Consider the following 24,761-nt stretch of genomic DNA (forward strand, 5'->3'; position numbering starts at 1 on the left):
TAAAAATATATGTATATATATACTGGCATAAACCACAGTGGTTGTAGGAAACCTCCTGGTGGCAGTAGCTGCATTTGAAGTATCATGAGGTGTCGTCATCCAGCAGTACTTTTCACTTTATCATGCTGTCCAAGTTATTACAGTATTAAAGTTAAAAGAAAGAGTTTTCAAATGTCGTAAATATCCTTCCAATCATCGCCTGCTTTCAATTAATGCACCATCATTGTTGCAGTTCAGGTAAATCATATTTTCCATAACTACAGCATTTATACTATTTAAACTGTAGATAACCACAATGTATCCTACAATACGTCCTCTGTGTTGTCCTGTGCATTTCAATATGCCAAAAGATTTTGTGATTCACAGATGTCTGTATTTTTAACACTTGAAGTGAAGTGAATTATATTTATATAGCGCTTTTTCTCTAGTGACTCAAAGCGCTTTACATAGTGAAACCCATGATATAAGTTACATTTAAACCAGTGTGGGTGGCACTGGGAGCAGGTGGGTAAAGTGTCTTGCCCAAGGACACAACGGCAGTGACTAGGATGGCGGAAGCAGGGATCTAACCTGCAACCCTCAAGTTGCTGGCACGGCCACTCTACCAACCGAGCTATACCGCCCCCAGTAGATAGCTTTTGTGTTGTTTTGTTGTTATGGTTGGTAGTCCGACTGTCTTGTTTACATAAAAAAATACTCATCCCTTTGCTTGCGTTTGCTTCTGAATGAATGAAATAAGTTTATTTCGGTCATATAATCAACCATCAACCATTTTGTGTGACCATTACAGTACAGATTATACATATTTAACAATCATACACATTTACACACAAAAAGAAAAGAAAAAGAATGACCGAAAAAGTTTAAATAGTCTAAATTCTTATTCTTTAAATTCATTATATCATTCTATTTGAATTATTCTTCATTTAAAATAGGGACAGCACATATTATTGAACACATACACGCGCGCACACACGTGTATGTGGAGAGAGGGACAGAGGGAGAGGGAGAGAGAGAGAGAGAGAGAGAGAGGGAGAGAGAGGGAGAGAGAGAGAGAGAGAGAGAGAGAGAGAGAGAGAGAGAGAGAGAGAGAGAGAGAGAGAGAGAGAGAGAGAGAGAGAGAGAGAGAGAGAGAGAGAGAACATATATACATATATACAGTACAGGCCAAAAGTTTGGACACACCTCATTCAATACGTTTTATTTTCATGACTATTTACATTGTAGATTGTCACTGGAGGCATCAAAACTATGAATGAACGAACGCATGCGGAGTCATGTACTTAATAAACAAAGGTGAAATAACTAAAAACATATTTTATATTCCAGTTTCTTCAAAATAGCTATCATTTGCTCTGATTACTGCTTTGCACACTCTTGGCATTCTCTCAATGAGCTTCAAGCGGTAGTCACCTGAAATGGTTTTCACAGGTGTGTCCAAACTTTTGGCCTGTACTGTACATGTATACTGTATTACTGTATATACACATATTTATACACACACACATACAGTATATACGTGCACACACACAGACACACACACTCACACTTCTATATATTATCATCATCATTGTGTAAACAAAAATACTGACCAGCAGCTCAAAGAAGAACCAGGCATATTTGTATGCATTTTCCCTGCAGACCCCAGTGCTGACCACCATCTGGAGGGCAAGCTCTTCATGAAACTGCTGCAAAAGACACACACACACACACACACACACACACACACACACACACACACACACACACACGCACACAATCAAGACAGGACATTTTACTTTTTGCACTAGATACAGGAAACCAGAGAACATTGATGTCACACTGCCACCATGTGGACATCTGATATTAGTGTTTATGTTGGTCCCTTAAGAGTTTGTTTTTTTCTACAGTTGAGAAATGAAATTACAGTGAAACTCTATTATAAACCTACAGTGGCATGGCAGGCTTATTAGTCCAGTTATAATGTATTCTAATATTTTACTGCTTTCAATGTATAATTAATAATTTTGTTATCAATAATTATTGTTATTTTTGTATTTATTAAATATTGATAAATATTAAATATGATACTTTTTATATTGCCTATCACAACAAATACATGTCTGCAAAGCATGTAATTAATTTCAAGTTAAATCAAAAGACAAATGACAAAATAAATTATCTTCCCTAACGAGAATAAAAATGTAATTTATTCATATTGTGTGATTCTATGCCGCTGAGTCCTAAAAAAAACCTCAGGCCAATATACGTTATAGAGATATGTTGCAACTCTTTCATTAGAGCCAATTCAGAATGAAGTGTCTTGTGAGTGTCTACACATCAAAGTGTTGCAATTACATAACCCAAAAAAATACCTTAAAAACATGTTACTTTGTATAGGCTAAGTAACCATAGCAACAAGCATAATACTTGTACCTTTCTGTTGGAGGGTCTTGTGCTTCCTGTGGAGTTCTGATGGCTGTTTGTGTCCAATACGGTCGACATGCGGCTCCCTGGGATGTTGTGGCCCTGCAGATAAATACGTGCACAAACGTTAAATCACAATAAGCATGATGGATGCTCTCATTAGGTCTGTTGGCTTGGGATAATAGCTAATGTTATTAGGTAGGAGTGGAAATCAAGTGACTGTGTTTCTGTGGCGGCCTGCTGGGACGTATACAAGTCAAAGGTAGAAGGACATGGGCTTCTATGGGTATAAAGCACGTATAAAAAGTTGTTTTAGCACCTTGGCAGCCAGGATGTGCTTGACCTCAGCGTCCTCAGCAGACGAGTGAGGCGCAGGGATGTCAGGGTTGCTGCTGCTCCGGATCCTGGACTGCAGAAGCACGTTGCCCACGGTGGTCGCCGAGGCTCGGCCCATGGTGCTGTAACGGCTCTCAGTAGCGGGCGTCACGCCACTGGTACCTGACACAGTATCAGTTAGGTCAGGGGTGTCAAAGTCGTTTTTATTGAAGGCCAGATCACAGTTATGGCTGCTCTCATAAGGCCACTAGTAACAGGTAATATATGAATATTAATGTATAAACTAGAAAACGCAATTCCTGAAGGAATTGCGTGTGAATGCTTCAATGCTGAAGTTGAAATGCTGACAGAATGTAGTATGAATGTAAGAATAGTTTGAATGGTTTGGTTGTTGAAGAGCTGACGCTGAACTGAAATGCTAATGGAATGTAGGATGAATGTAGAAATTGTTTAAATGTTGAAATCGTTTAAACGCTGAAATGGTTTGAATGTTGGAATGGTTTGAATGTTGGAATGGTTTGAATGTTGAAGAGTTTGAATTTCCAGGAAAACCGGCATTTGGTTTGGAACTTGGGAAAGTGTTAGTTTGAATGTCCAGGATGAGTGGAATGTGTTAATGTTGGAATGATTTGAATAGGTTGAAAAATGTGGGAATTGTGCAACTGTGGAAAATGTCCCATTCATTTCATTGGGAACTTCCTGGAAATTTGGAAATTTTGGGAAAAGTGTGATTTTTGAAAATGATTAGGAACATGAATTGAATGAGCTGAAATGGTTGGTATTAGAATTTTCTTAATCAGGCAGGAAAGTAGTAAATGGTATTAGGGAATTTCGGGAAAAACTGGATTTTTTGGGAACTTGGAAAAAGGGTAGTTTGAATTTCCAGAATGGTGGAATGTGTTAAAGGTGGAATGGTTTGATTGGGTTGAAGAATGTGGGAATTGTGGTAGTTTGAAAAATGGCCAATTCATTTTGAATGAGGAAAATGAAATAAAAAAATAAAAAAATAAATTATGGGAAATCTGGGATTTTTTTTTTTGAATTGTTGAAGTAGAGCACGCAATTCCTGAATAGGCTGAATATTTTGGAACCGTTAGAATCAAACGTGGAAGTTGTGGAACTTTGAAGAATGTCCCATTGATTTCAATGGGAATTTCAGAAAAAATTGGGAATTTCGGGAAAAGCGGGAATTTTTTTGAAAATGCTAAAAAAAACTTTAATGGTCTGTATGAGTTGAAATGGTTGGTGTTAAAAATTTTCAAATCGGTCGAGAAATGTTGAAGTAGTAACATGTTGAATTGAGAAATGATTCCTGGAATTTTGGGAAAGCCGGGAATTTTTCCAGTTCAAAAAACAACTTAGTTTTTTGTCCTGATTAAGAGGAATGTTTTGACGGTGGAATGGTTGAAATGTGGAGGGAGTAGTCGCCAGAAAAAAGGGTGGAAATAGGGCTTTAGAAAACCAGGAATTCTGGAAAATCCTGTAATTTTTTTTTAACTTGGAAAAAGGGAAGTTTGAATTTCCAGAATGGTGGAATATATTGAAGGTTGAATGGTTTGAAAAGGTTGAAAAATGTGGAAATGGTGGAAGTTTGAAAAATGGCCAATTCATTTTGAATGGGAAAAATGTCCCGGAAAACCTAGAATTCTGGCAATTTCGGGAATTTGTCAAGGGAAAGCCAGCGATTCCCGAATAGGCTGAACAGTTTGAAGTTGGAACGGTTTGAATCGGGTGAAAAATGTGGAAGGTAGAACGCACCAAAATCTGGAGAAGAAGAAGAAGAAGAAGAAATAGATGAATTTTGGTGTAGAAAACCATGTGTGTGAATGCTTTGGAGCATTTACACAACTAATCACCTAATGGTATTACTACACAATTGCAAATGCATTTGATTATATATTTTTACGTACAAATTGATGATTAACTTGCTTTGAAATCTTAAGTCAGGTTGACAAAAATGCCTGTAAGTATTCTTACTTAAAGACCTGTAAGTATTCTTATTTAACAAAAACAATTTGGGGGAATATGTGCTAATATAATATTTGTTCCACGATTAGATAATATTAAAGTTAAAAGACATGCAATTGCATGTGGTATGTGTAAGGGTGTAACGGTACACAAAAATTTCGGTTCGGTACATACCTCGGTTTAGAGGTCACGGTTCGGTTCATTTTCGGTACAGTAAGAAAAAAACAAAATATACATTTTCTGGTTATTTATTTACCAAAATTTGTAAACAATGGCTTTATCCTTTTTAACATAACAATAACATACAGGGTCGATTGCCAGGGTTAATGCAGTCAACTTTCCTAAAAACTAAATAAGCTAAGGCTCAGAAGTGGTTTCTTAACAAAACCTTTCTACATATAAAGTGCAACATTTCTTAATATAAAGTGCAACATTAAACTGCTTCAAGTTGTTGCTCAGATTAAATAAAATGACGAAACTTTTCTTCTACATACAAAAAGTGCAACATTAAACCGTTTAAAGTCAACTCAGCCTCAGATTAACTTTCATTTTTCCCCCCCAGTCTTTAACCCTGGTGACTTTCACTCAATTTTCATGTTTTTTGCCAGAAAAATCAGTTTATCCACATTGTCTGCAGAAAGAGCAGACCTGTTTGCAATTAAAATGTCTCCAGCTGTGGAAAATACCCTTTCGCTGGGCACGGAAGTAGCAGGTATGGCGAGGTAGTGCCTGGCTAACTTGGCAGTAAGAGGATATATGGGCTCATTGTTCTTCCACCATAAAAGTGGGTCAAAATCTAGTTTTTAATGCAATATGGTCTTAAATCTGCTGCTATAAAAACACCAACGGCCTTTGTTATTGCTTTAGCCCTGCCTGACTCGCCGAGGAGAGGCTGCTTGAATGCGGTGGGAGCTGTGTTTGTTCGTCTTTCTCTTCGTTGAAGCGATGTTATCCATTGTTGTATCGCACTGCGAAACCGAAATGTTCCCAAACGGGAGATCTTAACAAGGCAGGAGGTTCTTCCAGCTCTGGCTTTTGCATGTTGTAGTAGCCCGGTCGCTGCTATCATGCCGTGTGTTGTGCTTCAGTGTGCATTGTTTACACAACGTGCGGTTCGCTACTTAATTGACACCTGTGAGTTAGGTAGTTAGCAATACACGAAGAGAGCTAAATGTCCTTTCCACTTTCTCATGCACTTCAAATGCTCATAAAAGTTGTTAAATCTGTATTGATCAGGACGCACCATTTGGGATGTCTTGAGGGGGCTCAGGCAAACAGAACACCCAGTAAAGGTAGGTCGCCAAGAGGCTGTTTCGCCCTTGCTGATCCCTGCTCAGCTCCTGGCTGTTATGGAGACTGTTGACAATGGACACCACTGACTCAAAGGCTATCTGGGCCAGGTTAGCTGGAAGACAACACACACATCTACATGACATATTTACAAGACGCGAGTATATTCAAGTTATGTTATCAGACCCTTCACCGAGACTCACCGGTCTGGCCAGCAATGACCATAGGCTGCATGATGAGGGTGAAGAGATTATCCATCACCAGGTGGAGAAAGAGGACCAGCGGCTCCAAGCTGGATGACGACAGAGAAATGATGCTGAGCTTCAGTTCATGCTCCAGCTTGTTCTCTGGGATCTTCTCCTCTCGGACACGTAGCGGGAACGTCGCGGCGCCCTCAAGAGCGTGACACAGGGTGAAGAAGCGCTCCAGATGGTTGTCCTAGTATGCACAACAAATACTGGGAATAAGGGACAGACGCAGACAATGCCGTGTGTTTTTCTATTAAATGACAGCAAATGGTTTACATTACTTCAGGAATGTACACAGTTTATCACTATTAGTTTATTAGGAATATTATTAGGATATTATTATTATTATTTGCTTCAACATAGTCCTGGCTCTCCTTCCTCACAGTGATATGATTTATATCTTGAACTGCAAAAGGCTACCAAATTAAGAGACATTACTGGCACCCTTCTGTCATGCAGTTACTGTGAATTTGAATGGGAATGACATCATAGGATTAACGACACATTTTGCTTTTTCTTTGGCTTTTTTTAAAAGCAATGTTGGTGTCACTTGTTGACAAAGTTTAAGGCAGAATGTTGTTTTTCGTTGACTTCATTTTACACTTGTGTGACATTTAAAGAATGTAAAAATGTTACCTAAAACTTTGCTTGTACAGTTTACACAGCACAATGACACATTTTGTATTAGTACTGATTTTCTTGCAAAATCAATATGGATGCAGTGTCTTGTTTTATAATCATTATAACGACGTTTAGTTTTTGACTATGTGTCTGTCCAAGTGGTGTCCTTGGTAGTCTAGTGGTTCACATAGCTGACTTTTATGTAGGCTAGGCTGCCAAGCAACAAGTGGCTAAACAAACCTGTCACCTCACCGGGATAAATACACACAGCAAATGTGTTGATTGCAGAAGTAGATATTGTATACAATAACATAAAATGTGGATGAAACCATGGCCCATTAATGCTCTAAATCAGGGGTCTTCAATTACATTTATCCAATGGCCTGATTTTTTTTTCAGCGGACAATATTAGGGCTAGTATGGTTAAAAATAAACTTTAAAAATGAATTGTACTTACAATTTTACAAATGTATTTTTAATTACAAAAAAAAAAACGTTACCATTCACCATGGCTGGGAAATGAGCCCCCATCCTCTTGTTCAGACAGCAAGGGTTATTTTCCATTAATCTATCTAGGTAACTGAAAATGTGTCTCCTGCATTAGTGCCTTTAGCCACGTGAAAGAAGGTGCACAACTTTGCGGATTTCGAGTGTGCAGCATTCTCCCACTCAACTTATGTCTGTCGCTGCGCACCTTCATCCAAGATGCTCTCTTGGATGAAGCCTTAAATGTGGGCTTCTCTGTCAAATTTGGTCTTATGCGTATTCTCCCATCGACATAAAGCGGTCATATTATGGTTTTTCTCTATATTAAAAACACTTCCTTGTGGTATACATAACATGGAATGGTGGTTCTTTGTTCACTATTTTGCATAGATTATGTTTTACAGACAGTCATCAGAATGCGCCGTTTTGCGGGCGGTCTTATTCACGTGGCTCCACTTCGACTACGTCTTCTCCCCGTCAGCCATGTTGTAGTTTTTAGCGCTTCCATATCGAGTCTAGTGACGGGTATAACTTAAGAGTCTTATACCCGTTACTGGGACGGCTGCTCTACCAACAGAGCCACACCACTCGAACCCAGGACCTTCGTATTGTGAGGCACACCCACTAACCCCTGGTCCACCGTGCTGCCACACCAGAAAATGATAAAATACATTTCTAGGTAAATATCAAATCTATCCTGTTTGCATAGAACACCTGGCTATCCTGGTACGAACAGAGACATTCAATGCATACAACGATTTTATTTGGACCGTGATCATATGACTATTTACTGGAACATACATATATAATGTATGATGTAGTGTCTTATCAATTGATTCCACCGATTTTTTTGACAGTTAAAAAGTACAAAAGTACACACGGTCAAACACGGAGCTGTCAAAGGGCTGTTTGCAACATTTACACAGATGCCTCGATGGCGCTAGCTTTCCAATGTATTTTAAGCACTACATCCTGCCCTTTTACGGTTTTTGGGACGCAATGACGTAACTACGTACGTACGGAACACATGCACCCATATTAGCTTTGGGTGTTGTTAGCTAATGAAAGCAATTCGGATAGTTAACAATAGCTGTCATTGAATGTGTATTCAATCATAACAACAACATAAAGTTAAAGTTAAAGTCCCAATGACAATCACACACACACTAGGTGTGGTGAAATTATCCTCTGCATTTGACCCATCCCCATGTTGACTCCTGGGAGGTGAGGGGAGCAGGGAGCAGCAGCGGTGGCCGTGCCCGGGAATCATTATGGTGATTTAACCCCCAATTCCAACCCTTGATGCTGAGTGCCAAGCAGAGAGGCAATGGGTCCCATTTTTTATAGTCTTTGGTATGACTCGGCCGGGGTTTGGACTCACGACCTTCCAGTCTCAGAGCGGACACTCTAACCACAAGGCCACTGAGTAGGACATGACTGCCAATTGTTTGTTGCTTCTCTTGGACTGTTTTTGTGTGTCTGCACGCGCTCCCTGCATGTACGTGTGGACAAAACAGGGTGAGTGACTGCCAGGAAGACCAATTATTTTATCAGGGCTGGTAAAAAAAGATTAATAAATAAACGTAGTAATTGTAAAACAAATGTGGGTTGTTAAACCATTAATGGTGTCATAAGCTGGCCAATGGTCTTTTTGTTATGTTTTTTGCTTAGAAAAAGATAACTGTGAGCAAGTTGCAAATAGCCCCCTCTAACATCACAAACAATCAGGGTGGTTATAATAACGAGTGAAACAAAGTTTAATCTAAAGATTATCGTTCACATCCTGCCAAGAAGAAGATGTTGTAGCATTTATACACACACTAAATCGCCATGGCAACACACGTTCATGTTACAAGCAATTTCACATTTAAAGTGTTATCTTTTTCATGGATTTCAATGACATTCACGATTGTTAGTAAAACTCCACTATTTTCACACAATCAAGAAAAGAGGCACCTTCATTCACGACTTAAGCACTTTTGCCTGACTTACGTGGCTCCTAATAAACACCTTCAAGTTACCTGTGTGTGCACAGAGGACACAGCCTGAACCTCCAGATTGAACAGTCCTTTGTGATTTTCCATCCACTTGACCGGCGGCGTTTGAGAAGGAAGTTTCTGCACAACAAATAATTGCACAAAATCAACAATAAAATGTGGGCATTCATGAGCATATAACATTATGTTTAATTGAATAATTAGATACCTCAGCAGTGTGCAGTGAGTAATTAGGAGGTAGTCGATCCAACGCTATGGGCAGACAGAACTGACCTGTGTTCAGTCTGTCATTAATCCATATGGGCAGCCACTGGATAAACATAAGGCAACATTGTATCTTACAGCGCATTTATGTGTGCAAACTTAAAAGGCTTACGGAGTAGCCGATGAGCGTTTCACAGCTGTTGCTCTGGTTCTGTTTCTGCTGGCAACTAATGTGGTAAAAGGTGAAGAGCAGGTGGTGTCGCTCTGTCAGGCAGGCGGGAAGAGCCAGCTTCACCTCCTCGTAGAAATCTGGGGATCTGATGAAGAACAAAAAAACAGAAGACAGGAAAATCAGTCTGGGGAAACCTTCATTCAATCTGCTTAGATGATTTATGCATGAAATTCCATGCATATTGAAAAACAATGTACTTGCTTGTTATGATAGGTAACAGAGGTGTAAACTTCTCGAACAAATTCTGGCCCACTAGATTTGCCAAAAATGATCTGTGGAAAAAAAACATTTAATTCATATCGGTTAGATTTAAATCTGTGCATGTTTTTTCTTATCACTAATAATGGGTACAACAAACCCATTTGAGCAATTATTTTATTATGTACTGTATGTTAGAACATTTAATAATGTTCAGTATAATAGAAGCTATACACAGACTACTCTGAAATATATCCACATCCCTTGAGAACATATAGCATCATTGAAATGGTTGGGGTGTACTTACTTTGGTAAGATACTGTATTAATACAACCCAGTACCATAAACAATTGACGGAAGCGTGGTGGAATACAATGTGGCCATCTATAGCGCCTCACAAAAGTATTAACCCCTTTTAACTTTTCCATATTTTGTCACACTACAACCACAAACAAATATATTTTAGTGAAATTTTATGTGAAAGACAAACACAAAGTGGTATAAACCCCTGATCACACCTCACTCCTACCCATTTCTCCAAAGTGGGCTGGCTCAGGGTGGAGGACAGAGTAAAACAACTTGCACTGAGCCTAGTCTATAAAATTCGCTACACCTCCTTGATACCGAAGTACATGTCAAACTACTTCCATAGTGACCGCCATAACCACAACACCAGGGGGAGCTCCACAAACCACGTTAAACCCAGATTCCGATCTAACAAAGGTCTTAACTCATTCTCCTTCTATGCCACATCAATATGGAATGCACTCCCAACAGGTGTAAAAGAAAGTGCATCTCTATCCTCCTTCAAAACCGCACTAAAAGAACACCTCCAGGCAACTTCAACCCTCGACTAACACCCTCCCCCCACCACATCCCACCTCCCCGGATTGTAAATAATCAAATGTATATACTTGTTCTTATGCTTTCTGAGCTCACTATGTTCACTGCTCGCTGTACATATCCTACCAAGTCAGACCTACACTGTTTCAATGTCCATTTCTCAGATGATATGTTGATGACTGAAGTGCTGATATCAGCCAAACCTAAACCCCCCATCCCCATTCCCCTCCACATACCACCCCCCGGATTTTAAATAATGTCAATAATTCAATGTATATACTCTGATGATTAACTTGTGTGATGACTGTATTATGCTGATAGTATATATTTGTACCATGAATTGATTAACGTGGACCCCGACTTAAACAAGTTGAAAAACTTATTCGGGTGTTACCATTTAGTGGTCAATTGTACGGAATATGTACTGTACTGTGCAATCTACTAATAAGAGTTTCAATCAATCAATCAATCAATACAATTGTGAAGTTGAAAGAAAATTATACATGATACAACAATTTGAGAAGTGCAGTGTGCAAAAGTATTCAGCCCCCTTTCCACTGGGTGCAACCAATTGCAGTCAGAAGTTGCACGATTACTGCTAATGAGTAAATACTATCCACCTGTGTGTAACCTAATTTCAATACAAATACAGCAGCTCTGTGACAGCCTCAGAGGTTGGTTAAGAGAATATTGGGGAGCCAACAGTATCATCAAACAGCTATTGTCCACCGAAGCTTACAGACCCAACAAGGAGAGCACTGATCTGTGATGTAACCAAGAGGCTCATGGTGACTCTGGACCAACTGCAGAGATCCACAGCTCAGGTGGAGGAATGCGTCCACAGGACAACTACCGGTATATTTATTTTTTTATTTTTTTTATTTTTTTTGGCGGGTGGCAGTTAAACCAATTGGGAAATATATATACATAGTTAAATGTTGTTACCCACATACGAAAAACGAGCAGGCACCTGCTGCATATGCCACAACAGAAGAAAAAAAAAGAAAAGAGATGGACACTTTTACGGAGCGGAGAAGGGACGCCTCGCCGGGGTCCGGGACCGAGGCCCCTTCCCCTGAGAGGGCCCCACCGGGAGCCGTAGCTGAGGCGATCCGCGAGAAGGGCCCGACGCACGTCCAGGGTCACTACCGCGCCCACCGCACCGACACCCCGCCTCGTCCGCCTTCGCCGCGGCCGGCGTCACGCGCAGCAGTTAAGCAGCTTACCTGCCCGCCACCCCCGTGGCCGGGGGCTCGTAACAGGGGTCACTCCGCGCGCTCCGCCCGCGCAGCTTACCTGCCCGCCACCCCTGTTGCCAGGGGCGCGTAACAGGGGTCACTCCGCGCGCAGTGCGCTCACGAAAGGGGTGGGGCTCACCCTGGTTGATATAGAGAGCGGTGGCCATGGAAGTCGGAACCCGCTAAGGAGTGTGTAACAACCCACCTGCCGAATCAACTAGCCCTGAAAATGGATGGCGCTGGAGCGTCGGGCCCATATACCCGGCCGTCGCCGGCAGCGAGACGCGCTTGGAGGTGCGCTCAGCGCGGCTCCCATATGATTGCTGCATTGGATCAGTCTCCTTTCTTTAACAGGCAAAAGCTTTATAACCTCAGTGAGGTTATAAAGCTTGCGCACCAAACACGAAGCAAGGCCATGGTGCAGGAGAACAAAGGACTTCTTTCATTTAAGGTTTGTGATAAACCATCAAACTCATTCGTTAAAAGGACTCTATAGTAATATAAAGCGAATTTTTCTGGACATTATCATGCAAGAAAAGTTTATTTTTGGGACCGCGATCACCGCGTAATGATTTTTAAAGGTTGCATTACAAACATTTAACTGTCCCATGTGATCAGCCAGTGCGATTGGAAATCCATGCTCAATTATTGCCCCCGTAAATAAAACTTCGGCATTTATCACATCCAAAGAATCTGTTTGGGCGACGAAAAACGTTGAAAGTTTTCCACTTGTATCGCTAGCAACGGCATTAGACTTGTGTTTTTTTGTCCCAACGTGGTCTTTTACATCCCTAATTCCTCCGTGTCCGATCGAAAAATCTTGTCTGCACAAGGTGCAATTCGCGTAGTTTTCACCCTTTTTTTTTTTTTTAATTAATGAAAAACCCGGAATAGGTCGATGAAAACCGTACGAATTACGGGAAAACCGGAGTAGTTGGCAGGCTCACTAATGCCTTGCATCATCTATATTAGATCGGGCGGATGGCGGGCGGGTGCAGCTCTGATCAAACGTTACATCGGGTGGATGGCGGATGGTTGACGACTTTTTGACGCGGTTGCGGATGAAATAAATTGCCTATCCGCGCATCTCTAATACATAGGTACCTACGCTCCCACATACATGCACAAATACAGTACATATTTACATACTTAAAGTTCGTACACCCACACGCACATTCAATATACAAACATACACATACACATACTGTACATATACACTCACTGTACAAACACATATACACATTCTGTACATATACATTCACTGTACAAACACATATACAGTACACATTCTGTACATATACAAGTACATATGCATACTTACACTCATGCACATAATCACGTTTCATCAAACATATATTAACGTTGTTGCCCTAGGGTAAACTGGGTATAACACACGGCACAAGGACAAAGCTTAACCTATTGTTACTATAACAATCTACAAGGTTAATGTAGGTTGCTTCTCTTTCTCCCCCTCCATTTTTCTGCATTATTTCGTATCTCAAGTTATCATTACGTATATGTATTGTTGCATTTGAACAACTGTATTGTTGATAATAAAGGTAAAGTATTGATATTGGTCATTATCAATAGCGATATTTCTATTGCTCCATTTGTAGTGTAATAATGCTCATTGTCATTTCTGTATTATTTTTTATTTTCGCTAACTGCTTATTTGCTATTACTTTTACCATCATATTTGTACATGTCGTATTTGCTGATGTTGCTCTATTGTTGTTGTTGTTTGCTGTTGTTGTTTTTGTCTCTCTGTCTAATCCCCCTCTTGTCCCCACAATTTCCCCCTCTGTCTTTTTTTTTTCTCTTTCTATCCCCTCCTGCTCCGGCCCGGCTGCACTAAATGATAATATAAATACATTTAATAAAGTCAAATACAAATAAGGCAACAAGAGAAGTATCCTACACTTCTCTTTTGTAAAGTAAATCCGAACAGCCGACATGGGCATCTACATCAACTATATGATTTGCCTGAGAAGCTGGACAGGACAAAAAATAAAAAATAAATAAAAATAAGATTAAACATACAATCTATTAATTAGCCAACATTTTAAGAACTAATCAAATATATAGAATTCTACACATTGAGTCTATTAGAGTCTTAAAACTGCCAAGAGTTAATCAATAGTCAATATACCAGTGTGCAGATTTTTAATCATCACAAAATGCTTTTCTTTTTGAGGAAGTTAGATTTGGTGTTTTGTTGTTTGTTCTCATTGCTGCTATTTTAACTATTTTTTAATACATAAACAAGGTTAATTGTTTTTTTAGGACTTTGCCTTTCCTTTTTTTTTTAAATGGACAACATTTTATTAGTCATTTTAAGTTTTGTAACAACTGAATGAGCAGCACAGTTACAGTATAAATAAATATTTATGAATGAATTAGGCATCTTTGTTGTTAGTAAGCACATGTCTAAAATAACTTGAGCTGCATTTACAAGTGAATGGAAAAATTAGAGCCATTAATATGTGTACGCTTTATTGTCCGATTCGTCGACTAATCGTTAAGATAATCATTGACTAATCGACTATCAAAATAATCCTGAATTGCAACCCTAGTAGAGACATACCCTAAAATACTTGCATCTGTAATTGCAGCAAAATGTGGTTTCTCAAAGTATTGACTCAAAGTGGCTGAATACCTTTGTACAATAGAATCAGAATCAGAATCAGCTTTATTGTCATTACGCAAGGTAACGAGATTGAGGCCATTCCATACAGTGCGATGTGTGCATGCTAGAAAAACAATGTGCAAATATATAAAAATATACAAAATGTAGAAGTGCAATGAATATGGTGTGAAATTAATATATACATGAAAAAACAAAACAAAAACAGGGTGGTTGGTGGAATGGGTTATTGCACCGAAGAGAAGGCAGTTATGAGGGACAATGGGGCAGTCCGTTCAGGATGGTTATGGCCCTGGGGAAGAAGCTGTTCTTTAGCCTGTTTGTTTTGGTTTTAATGCACCTGTAGCGCTTCCCAGAGGGCAGCAGGTGGAACAGGTCAGAGCCAGGGTGGGTGCTGTCCTTGATGATGGCACTGGCTCTGTTGAGGCAGCGGGAGGTGTAGATGTCCGTCAGAGAGGGGAGAGGGCGGCCGATGATCTTCTGAGCCGTCTTGACCACTCTTTGCAGCCTCTCCTTGTCTGCTGCAGTGCAGCTGCCGTACCATACCGTAATACAGTAGGTCAGCAGGCTCTCGATGGACGAGCGGTAGAAGGTCAGCAGCAGGTCAGGCTTCAGGTTGTACTTCCCGAGGACTCTAAGGAAGTGTAGCCGCTGCTGAGCCTTCTTGATGATTGATGTGGTGTTGACTGTCCAGGAGAAGTCATTAGAGATGTGGACTCCAAGGTACCTGAAGGTGTGGATCCTCTCTACACGCTCGCCGTTGATGTAGAGGGGGGCAGGGTCGGTGCTGCTCCTCCTGAAGTCGACGATGATCTCTCTGGTCTTGCTGGTGTTGAGAGCGAGGTTGTTCTCCGAAGACCAGGCCGTCAGCTTCAGGACCTCCTCTCTGTAGGCAGCCTCGTCACCCCTGGAGATGAGCCCGACCACTGTGGTATCGTCGGCGAACTTGACGGTAAGGTTGTCACTGTGGGCCGGACTGCAGTCATGGGTGTAAAGGCAGTAGAGGAGGGGGCTCAGCACACAGCCCTGTGGGGAGCCGATGCTCAGCGTGCGGGAGGATGAGAGGTGCGGACCAAGTCTCACATTCTGGGGTCGGTCCGTTAGGAAGTCCCTTATCCAGGCGTTTGTGAGAGGGGGGAGGCCAAGAGTGTCCAGTTTATTGCAGAGTCTGTCCGGGATTATTGTATTGAAGGCAGAGCTATAGTCCACAGAGAGCATCCGGACGTAGCTCTGCTGCTGCTCCAGGTGGTTCAGAGCAGAGTGGAGAGCAACAGCGATGGCGTCCTCTGTGGACCTGTTCGCCAGGGTTCGCCATCCAGGGTTTCTTGTTGGGGTAAACCCGGATGGTTTTTTCCACAGTCACATTCCCGATGCAGAACTTTATGTAGTCCAGCACCGTTCCTGTGGCTGTCTCCAGCTCTTGTTGTTGGAAGAGGTCCCAGTCTGTGTGTTGGAAGCAGTCCTGAAGTTTGGGGAGTGCATCGTCAGGCCAGGTCATAACAGTCTTTGTGATAGGCCTGGCCTGGCGTCTGATGGGGGTGTAGGTAGGAGAGAGCAGGAGGGAAAGATGGTCTGACTGTCCAAGCTGGGGGAGGGGTGTAGCTCTGTACGCGTGCTTTATGTTGGTATACACGTGGTCCAGGGTGTTCTTTCCCCTTGTAGAACACTTCACGTGCTGATAGAACTTAGGGAGTACAGTCTTCAGATTGGCCTTATTAAAATCCCCTGCTATGATATGAACACCGTCGGGGTGGGCCCGCTGCTGTTCGTTGACGGTGTTCAGCAGAAGAGAGAGCGCTGTGTTTACTTTGGCGTCCGGTGGAATATACACAGCCGTGATGATAACAACAGACAATACCCTTTTCCCTTAATTCTTTGTAAAAAAATTAATATGATATAATTTTCTTTTAACTTCACAATTGCATAATACCTTGTGTTGGTCTTTTATATTAAATTACAATAAAATCTATTTATGTTTGTGGTTGTAATGTGACAAAATATAGAAAAGTTCAAGGGGGGGGGTGAATACTTCTGCGAGGCACTGTACTGTACAACAATGTTTTTCTTGTTTAATCCTTGTATAATTTCCTTTTTAATTCAGTGGTATTTATAAGTTTTGAACTACACTATAGGGAAAAGTAACATAAATTATGCATTTTATTATGATGTTTTATTATCATTTCTAATACCGGTATTCAATTCTGTACACTGCTGCTGGAATTTTAATTTTCCTGAGGGAACTCTCCTGAAGGAATCAATAAAGTACTAACTATCTATCTATCTATCTATCCATCTAATGTAGCTGCAGTACTCACAGGAAGAGCGCTGCTGGGGTCTTCCCCGCTCATGAACTGCATTTTGATGGTGATGTTCCGTGCCGACGTCAGCCTGTTGACAAAGTTCAGCCTCTGAGGGTAAATATACAGAAGGTTCCTGTAGATGAAAAAGAGTTGGGGGTGAGAAAATGTACATGTAATTTCTGCTTACAACACTAGATGGCACCATCATTGTGTGAATAAGGTGAAGACTTGGCAACACTTTATTTTACCTATTTAACTTTTATTTACCCTGTAGGCAAAATATTAGAAATAGCTCTCAATATTATGCAGTACAGTTCTACACAGCAGCAACTATATAAATAAACATAATTACATTGATACCTTTCTAATTTACTGAAGGTGTAATTCAATACTAAGCATGAATATTTCTGTAAAGGTGGAATTGTTGAAATTGACCTTATTTTACTGTAAAAATGTCCCTAATGTTGTGGTTGGTGCAAGAAATTCCCTAAAAAGATCAATGAAGCGAACACTCTTGAGCAGGGCCGTAACCAGGATTTGACAAATACCGAGGTCAAATATTGGTGGTACAAGAGGAGCTTTAGAAAGCTAAAATCATGGGTATCCCAGCACCAGATGAATAATATTACCTTGAGCAACACTATGAACAAACCACTTTTTTAATTACTATGCTGAAATTTAGCGTATTCAACATTTTTAACATAATTAAACATAAGTTTAAAAAGAAATGTGTCTTCATATTCTAATCAGTAACAGAGCATAATGTAGTCAGGAATACGTTTGTGGTAACATCTCATATTAAGTGCCTTGTCATTTAATAATTTACATTTGACATGCGCTTCTTCACCCAAAACGGGGCCCCCCACGGACAGCCAAGCCCTACACACAGCGCGTGTTCTGCGTTTAGGGCGCGGAGACACCTGACAACAGCGTTTCACATCAATTTCATTCAGGTGAAAACAACATTAGTGATGTCAGTGTACTTTAATGTTATGTTGACATCACATTTCGGATCGGACAATGTTCAAGGTAAAAATAGACTTAATTGCGCTAAGCTGTCTGGTCTTGTAGCGGGCTGGGCATGACTAAAGATTGTATATTGAGAGAGGATGATCTACCGCATGGTGATGTACAGCGCACATGATGTCCTACACAAAGTATATTTGCAGTCAGTCATATCATCCTCTTTTTGTCACTTAAAAAATACAGAGGACATGACCCCGGTGTCTTAAATGGTAGTTACGGCCATGCTCTTGAGCAATAAGTACACAGTATGACTCGTCTTGTTGCCTGCGGCTTGTCGTAAGAATAAATGGTTTCTGTTTGGGCAAGCCTGTTTTCACCTCAGGCTATTTGTTTTCTTCCAACACCATGTTTGTATTTCCTAAAGCCAATTTGGAAGTGTTTCACAAGAACACTCCAGATACCACACTTCTTTTTTTTGTTAAAGTGTTCATAAGTGTAGCTGCGGCTCACCTGTATATGGTATGGGGGACATAAACCTCACTGGAGGGGAACTCTAGCACTTCTTTGACGTGGCGGATGTTCTTCTCAGCTACAGGTATGAGTGGGATGAGCTCAGTGGACAAACAGGCCTGAGGTAAGTCATGGAGCGGAGACATGTCCAGCTTTATGGAACCTGAAGACATGAAACATGTTTAAAGGTACCCGATTATATACATGTACCCAATTCACTTTCTAGTTCTAACTGTAATATACTGTATGTTCATGAGCACCAAACATAGACATACTTGCCAACCCTCCCGATTTTCCCGGGAGACTCCCGAATTTCAGTGCCCCTCCCGAAAATCTCCTTAGGCGACCGTTCTCCCCAATTTCTCCCGATTTCCACCCGGACAACAATATTGGGGGCGTGCCTTTAGCGTCCTCTACAACATGTCGTCACGTCCGCTTTTCCTACATACTAACAGCGTGCCGGCCCAGTCACATAATACATGCGGCTTTTACACACACAAGTGAATGCAATCCATACTTGGTCAACAGCCATACAAATCACACTGAGGGTGGCCGTATAAACAACTTTAACACTGTTACAAATATGCGCCACACTGTGAACCCACACCAAATAAGAATGACAAACACATTTTGGGAGAACATCCGCACCGTAACACAACATAAACACAACAGAACAAATACCCAGAACCCCTTGCAGCACTAACTCTTCCGGGACGCTACAATATACACCACCCCCCGCCCCAACCACCTCACCCGAATTCGTCGGAGGTCTCAAGGTTGGCAAGTATGAACATAGAAGATATGCTATAGACTTGATTACTCCACTTTGGACTGAAGAGGTACTTAAATGGTCACTTCTTAAAATAAAACCTGGAGCTCTGCCAATCAAGTAAGTTAGATTTGTTTTCTTCTTCAGCTAATATGCTAGCATTAGGCCAACGGGGCATGATTTTGCTGTTAAATTGTGAGTTAATGTCAGCAGTGTTGCTCACATAGCTATGCTAGCGTTTGTGTCCTCATGTCCCACTCCCTAATGTAACATTGTTGTATGTGATATCTGGCATCATGTATTATTCAGATCATTATTGTTAAAGCTACATGGCAAGTTCCCAGTGGGGATTACTAAAAGTACTTTTTTGTCTAATTCCACCTAAACTCTGGCCAACACACTTCCAATACGCTATTATAGGACTTCTATAGAAGTACGGTTGAGAGTGTCCTTACCAGCTCAATCACGGTCTGGAATGGAAACTGCACTGCTAAGGACAGGAAGGAACTCCAGCGAGTGATTAAAACTGCTCAGTACATATCAGGAGCAGCCTTTCCCTTTCTACAGGACATGTACTCTACCAGGGCCACCAGGAGAGCACACAACATCATAAAGGACAGTACACACCCCCAGCACAGTCTCTTCAGCCTCCTACCATCAGGCAGACGATACAGGAGCCTGAAATCCAGGACTACGAGACTGACAAACAGTTTCTACCCACAGGCCATCAGGCTTGTGAATGCTAACTTTTGTCTTTTTGAACAAAAGACAGCTACCATGACCACCCCCGAACTGTGAACCATCACTGTAGACACTTTTCACCTTTGATCACTAAAGACACTTTAACTGCTGCTGTGACCAAATGTCACCTCCATATTTATACTGTTGACTGTCAATCAGAATGTGCAATAATGTTATGTTACTTACTGTGCCTTGTATATACATTTTTATTTTTATTTTTTAGCAAAGTACCGTGTGACTTGTTGAAGGGTGGACTAGCAAAGTAAGATTTCCATTGTACGGCAAACTGTCTGTTTAACTGTGCATATGACAATAAACAATCTTGAATCTTGAATCTTGAAAGGCCTATTTGGTAATATAAATGTGACAAGAGGGCACCTGATATAGTCTTGATTCGTCTCTGTGGAGTGGACGTTTTCTTAATCTCAGACAGGAATTTGAGCAAGTCCTCGTCACTCAAACGATCTCCTTCCTAAAAATTAAACAAAATAAGGAGTTAAATACAATCCAATCCACTTTATTTATATAGCACATTTAAACAACAAAAATGTTTCTAAAGTGCTGCACAACAATATTAAAAACAATATTCAAATATTATCCTTAGCTCCACCAATGACTGAATAAAAACAAAAAAATAAAAAATAAATATAAAAACAATATAAAAATAAATATGATTAAAAACTATTTTAAAGGGTAAAACCAATTAAAACAGTAAATACAAATCAAAATAAAAAAAAAAATAAAAAAATAAAGCAATCAAATGTGTAATGCATTATTGGAAAACATTGTAAACGATTTGCCATGCTTGTTATGTTAAGTATCAGGCAATTTGTGACATCATAGATGATTCCTGTTAGCGTTTACCCATACTGTAGATGTATGGTCATAGGAAACAACAATGTACCCCACAGGGCATTTTCCGATTTGATGTGACAGAATATTATTGTCAAAAGATGTGATTCAACTGAGCATCAGTTAAAACTACAATTTTCATGCCTAAATGTATTTCAGTGTTAGGAGTTAAATGGTGGAACAAGCTCAGTGATGAGCTGAAGACATGTAGTTCTTTGTTAAAGTTTAAGAAAACCTTGAAAGGTGAAATAATTGAAAATTATAAAATATAGTAACAATTACTTTCATCCCATTGATTTTTTTTTAACGTGGATGTTCCAGGCAATCTAATTTTCAGTGAATGTATAGGATAGGCAAATATAAGCTTTGGCTTCAGCCTATTCCTTTTTCGATCATTCTTTTTCTTTTCTTTTCTTTTGGTGTGTAAATGTGTATGATTGTTAAATATGTATAATCTGAACTGTTAAACTGGTCATACAAAATGGATGATGGTTGATTATATGACCGAAATAAACTTATTTCATTTCATTCATTCATTCAAGGTTATACAACAAATATTTTTGCTTTTATATGTACACACATTCACCATGTAGACAAAAATATAGTGATTCCCCCTTTGGAGCTATAATAGCCTCCACTTCCACTTTCTAGAAGATTTTAGTGTGTGTCAGTGGGAGTATTCAAGTTTTTTGTAATACTTCTATCCAGCAACAACAAGAAAACATGGCACCACACAAGGTTAAATAGCTTGAATTGTTTTTAAAAGTGGCGCCACTCCAAGTACTGATATCATGTCATGTCTGAGTGTGATGTAGCAATGTGACTGATGGAAAGCATGTGGTAGATTTTAGTTGAAAGTATTCATCCTAAGCGTGACCAAAGCTGTGTTTAAAGTCCAACCTGTTTAAAGATGGTGCTGATGGTAATGGTGGCCGGTTTGAAGGCAGAAATGTTACATAGCTGCTCGTCGAATGTGTTGAAGCGTTCCGAGTTCCTCCGTGGCAACTGGGCTTTACGGTCCATGCTGCTGGATTTACCTGAAGAAAACCAGCAAGTGTAGGTCATGTGACAAAGCAAAGCAGAAGGGAGTCTTTTCTTTTATCAAAGTGCATACCTTTTATGCTTTCAGAATCGGTGACATCGCGGTCAATGGCGGCTGTGGAGATGACCTCCATGATGTTTACAGTTGCCCAGGCGAAGGGCATGCGGTAGCGGCCTAGCCTCTGGCAGAAGGCTTCCGCCTGGCCTCGCAGTTTCTCCAGCTTGTCCTTGTTCTGGAGAACCAGAAATTGGAATTCTTCAAAGATTGCGTTCCCAAAATTCCCATCATACACTGCACTTATTTGCCTTTACTGTGGACCGCACTGCATCGTACTGATACGACATCCTCTTTTGTGGTTGAAGTAAAATAACAATAAATACAAATAGCAAGAAAAGCTCTCAGTACGATGCAGTTCAGTCCAATATAAATACAATGGCACCTCAGTTTCTGTTAATAATCTGTTCCAAAAGATGCAATGAGGACCAAATCTTATGAACCATATTAATGTTTCTCATAAGAAGTGTACTTAACCCACAATAATTGTACTTTCCATTGTACACAATGATAAAAAAAGGTACTTTAAAACTGTGATGCACTGAGACTGTAGTATATGAAGGGCAAAGGGGCCAGGGAACACTGTAATCCATTCCAGACACAAACAAATATTACCATGAAACACATTCTTTAAAGAGTATTTGTAGTTTTACATGCACAAAACAAGGTGAAATACAAATAAATGATGGGAAATGGAATGGATAAATGAACATTTAACATAATTTTTACCATTACTGAATACTAGGGGTGTAACGGTACACAAAAATTTCGGTTCGGTACGTACCTCGGTTTAGAGGTCACGGTTCGGTTCATTTTCGGTACAGTAAGAAAACAACAAAATATACATTTTTGGGTTATTTATTTACAAAATTTGCAAAATCTTCCACCAAAAATATTTTTCTTAGAGGAATATTTGATGTGAAGTAATCGGAACCTTGGATAGGTCAATAATTCATAATAACATTGATTTTGATTCAATATTATGTTTTGAGCAATGACAGTTTGAAAGAAAAAAAACAGCTTTGTTTTATTAGTCAACGTTGCAACTTTTTCTAAATTACATTTAACCTTTAAGCTTTTTTAATTCACTTTTGTTATGTTTTTGTTTATTTTAATAGTATTTTTAGAATGTGCCGTGGGCCTTTAAAACATTAGCCGTGGGCCGCAAATGGCTTCCGGGGCACACTTTTGACACCCCTGATATAGATAATAAAAAATTAAATCTGATAAATCTATGGATAAAAAGCAGAGCCTGGCGACGCATGCGCGTTTATCATAACTCTCTCGCTCTCTCTGTCTCTGCCCCTCCCTCACGAATGCTGCTGCACGCACAATTTGTTTTGTTTTTAACCCCTTCTTAACCCTGAACGTACATTGAAAATACACACAACACTAACCCAAAATGCCGGACATTTGAGGCATTTAAGAAACTCCGCCCTGACAGCTCCGCAAAAGAGGACATGTCCAGTGAAAAGCGGACGTATGGTCAGTCTAACGTAGCCCGTTTGCTGCTAGCATGCCGTGTGTTGTGCCTCAGTGTGCAATGTTTACACAACGTGCGTTACGCTACTTAATATGTCCGTGTGGAAACTCGTTCGGTACACCTCCGAACCGAACCGGAACCCCCGTACCGAAACGGTTCAATGCAAATACACGTTCCGTTACACCCCAACTGAATACTACCACACAAAAGCCACCTTTGTATTGTTCTTTGTTGAATTCAATAGTGTTTCTCACCTTCTTTATCAAAGTGCTGGTTCTCACAACTTTCTTTTGCCCCATGGTGACTTTTTTTGTAGTTGAGACTAAGTTACGAACGCGTGGGATTCTTTACTTGTTAACTTGCCGCAGATTGATACAAAGGCAAGGACGGAATATGAAAACCAGATCAAACTTTTCATTGAAAACCGAATCATACAAAAAGCGGTGCATACGATAAACGTTTGATATTGTTGAGGCTGGTCAGTATAAAGTTAAAGTGCCAATGATTGTCACACACACACTAGGTGCGGTGAAATTATCCTCTGCATTTGGCCCATCCCCACAGGGGAGCAGTGAGCAGCAGCGGTGGCCGCGCCCGGGAATCATTTGGTGATTTAACCCCCAATTCCAACCCTTGATGCTGAGTGCCAAGCAGGGAGGTAATGGGTCCCATTTTTATAGTCTTTGGTATGACTCGGCCGGGGATTGAACTCACGACCTACCGATCTCAGGGCGGACACTCTAACCACAGGGCCACTGTACACACTAACAGCATACAGTATAGCATTTATATACTCATTTTCAGGATTACCTTTGAAGAGTCACAGTCTCTCATCGTCACGTATGGCTCCGCACAGTCACTGATTTCGCCTTGCTGGAGGACTTTTTCAATCTGGACCAAAGACAGAAAGTAAATTACATCAACTCCATCCACTACTTGAGTGCTGAAGTGAATATACATTAAACATGTACTCTACAGAGAATTGCTGCTGAAGCAAGTTCCAACAAAATTCCATTCTACTTTACCTTGATGACAAGATAAATGTCTGGGGAAGGATAAGTGATGGAGAAGATGGCCGACCTGGCCAGCGAGGAGGGGTCCACATGAGGAGTGTGTGATCTCAGGAGGTTTTTAAACTGCTCTGAGTTTAGGTCACAGTAGAAGTTCTCTGATATCTGGAAAAAAAGAGGATAGAGCATCTCACTAATAAGATACTTTAAGGAATTAACTTTTTGTTAATTTTGCCCGCCATCTGCAGTCCACATGTGAGACAAAGACACACATTTTACCCTTTTATGTGCACTCTCACACGATGTGGCTAACAATGCCGGTA

The 24,761-nt window shown here is 40.5% G+C and overlaps 1 protein-coding gene across 4 annotated transcripts in view; it reads right to left on the minus strand.

The window, feature by feature from the left end:
- Window positions 1–24,761, minus strand: part of dock8 (dedicator of cytokinesis 8) — a 174,908-nt gene that overhangs the window by 90,459 nt on the left and 59,688 nt on the right. For 3 of the 4 annotated variants that reach the window (XM_061928817.1, XM_061928820.2, XM_061928819.2), the window contains 16 exons: window positions 24,454–24,603; window positions 24,239–24,319; window positions 21,964–22,123; window positions 21,750–21,886; window positions 20,376–20,469; window positions 18,488–18,650; window positions 17,027–17,144; window positions 9,990–10,060; window positions 9,729–9,873; window positions 9,561–9,662; window positions 9,377–9,472; window positions 6,204–6,438; window positions 5,954–6,115; window positions 2,726–2,904; window positions 2,416–2,508; window positions 1,593–1,688 (listed from right to left, as the gene is read on the minus strand). In XM_061928817.1, the coding sequence (XP_061784801.1) occupies window positions 1,593–1,688; window positions 2,416–2,508; window positions 2,726–2,904; window positions 5,954–6,115; window positions 6,204–6,438; window positions 9,377–9,472; window positions 9,561–9,662; window positions 9,729–9,873; window positions 9,990–10,060; window positions 17,027–17,144; window positions 18,488–18,650; window positions 20,376–20,469; window positions 21,750–21,886; window positions 21,964–22,123; window positions 24,239–24,319; window positions 24,454–24,603 (2,082 nt within the window). The remainder of the gene's footprint in view (window positions 1–1,592; window positions 1,689–2,415; window positions 2,509–2,725; window positions 2,905–5,953; window positions 6,116–6,203; window positions 6,439–9,376; window positions 9,473–9,560; window positions 9,663–9,728; window positions 9,874–9,989; window positions 10,061–17,026; window positions 17,145–18,487; window positions 18,651–20,375; window positions 20,470–21,749; window positions 21,887–21,963; window positions 22,124–24,238; window positions 24,320–24,453; window positions 24,604–24,761) is intronic. The other variant, XM_061928818.1, reaches the window with a different exon arrangement.

Source organism: Nerophis lumbriciformis, linkage group LG33 (genome assembly GCF_033978685.3).
Source record: "Nerophis lumbriciformis linkage group LG33, RoL_Nlum_v2.1, whole genome shotgun sequence".
Classification (NCBI taxonomy): Eukaryota; Metazoa; Chordata; class Actinopteri; order Syngnathiformes; family Syngnathidae; genus Nerophis; species Nerophis lumbriciformis.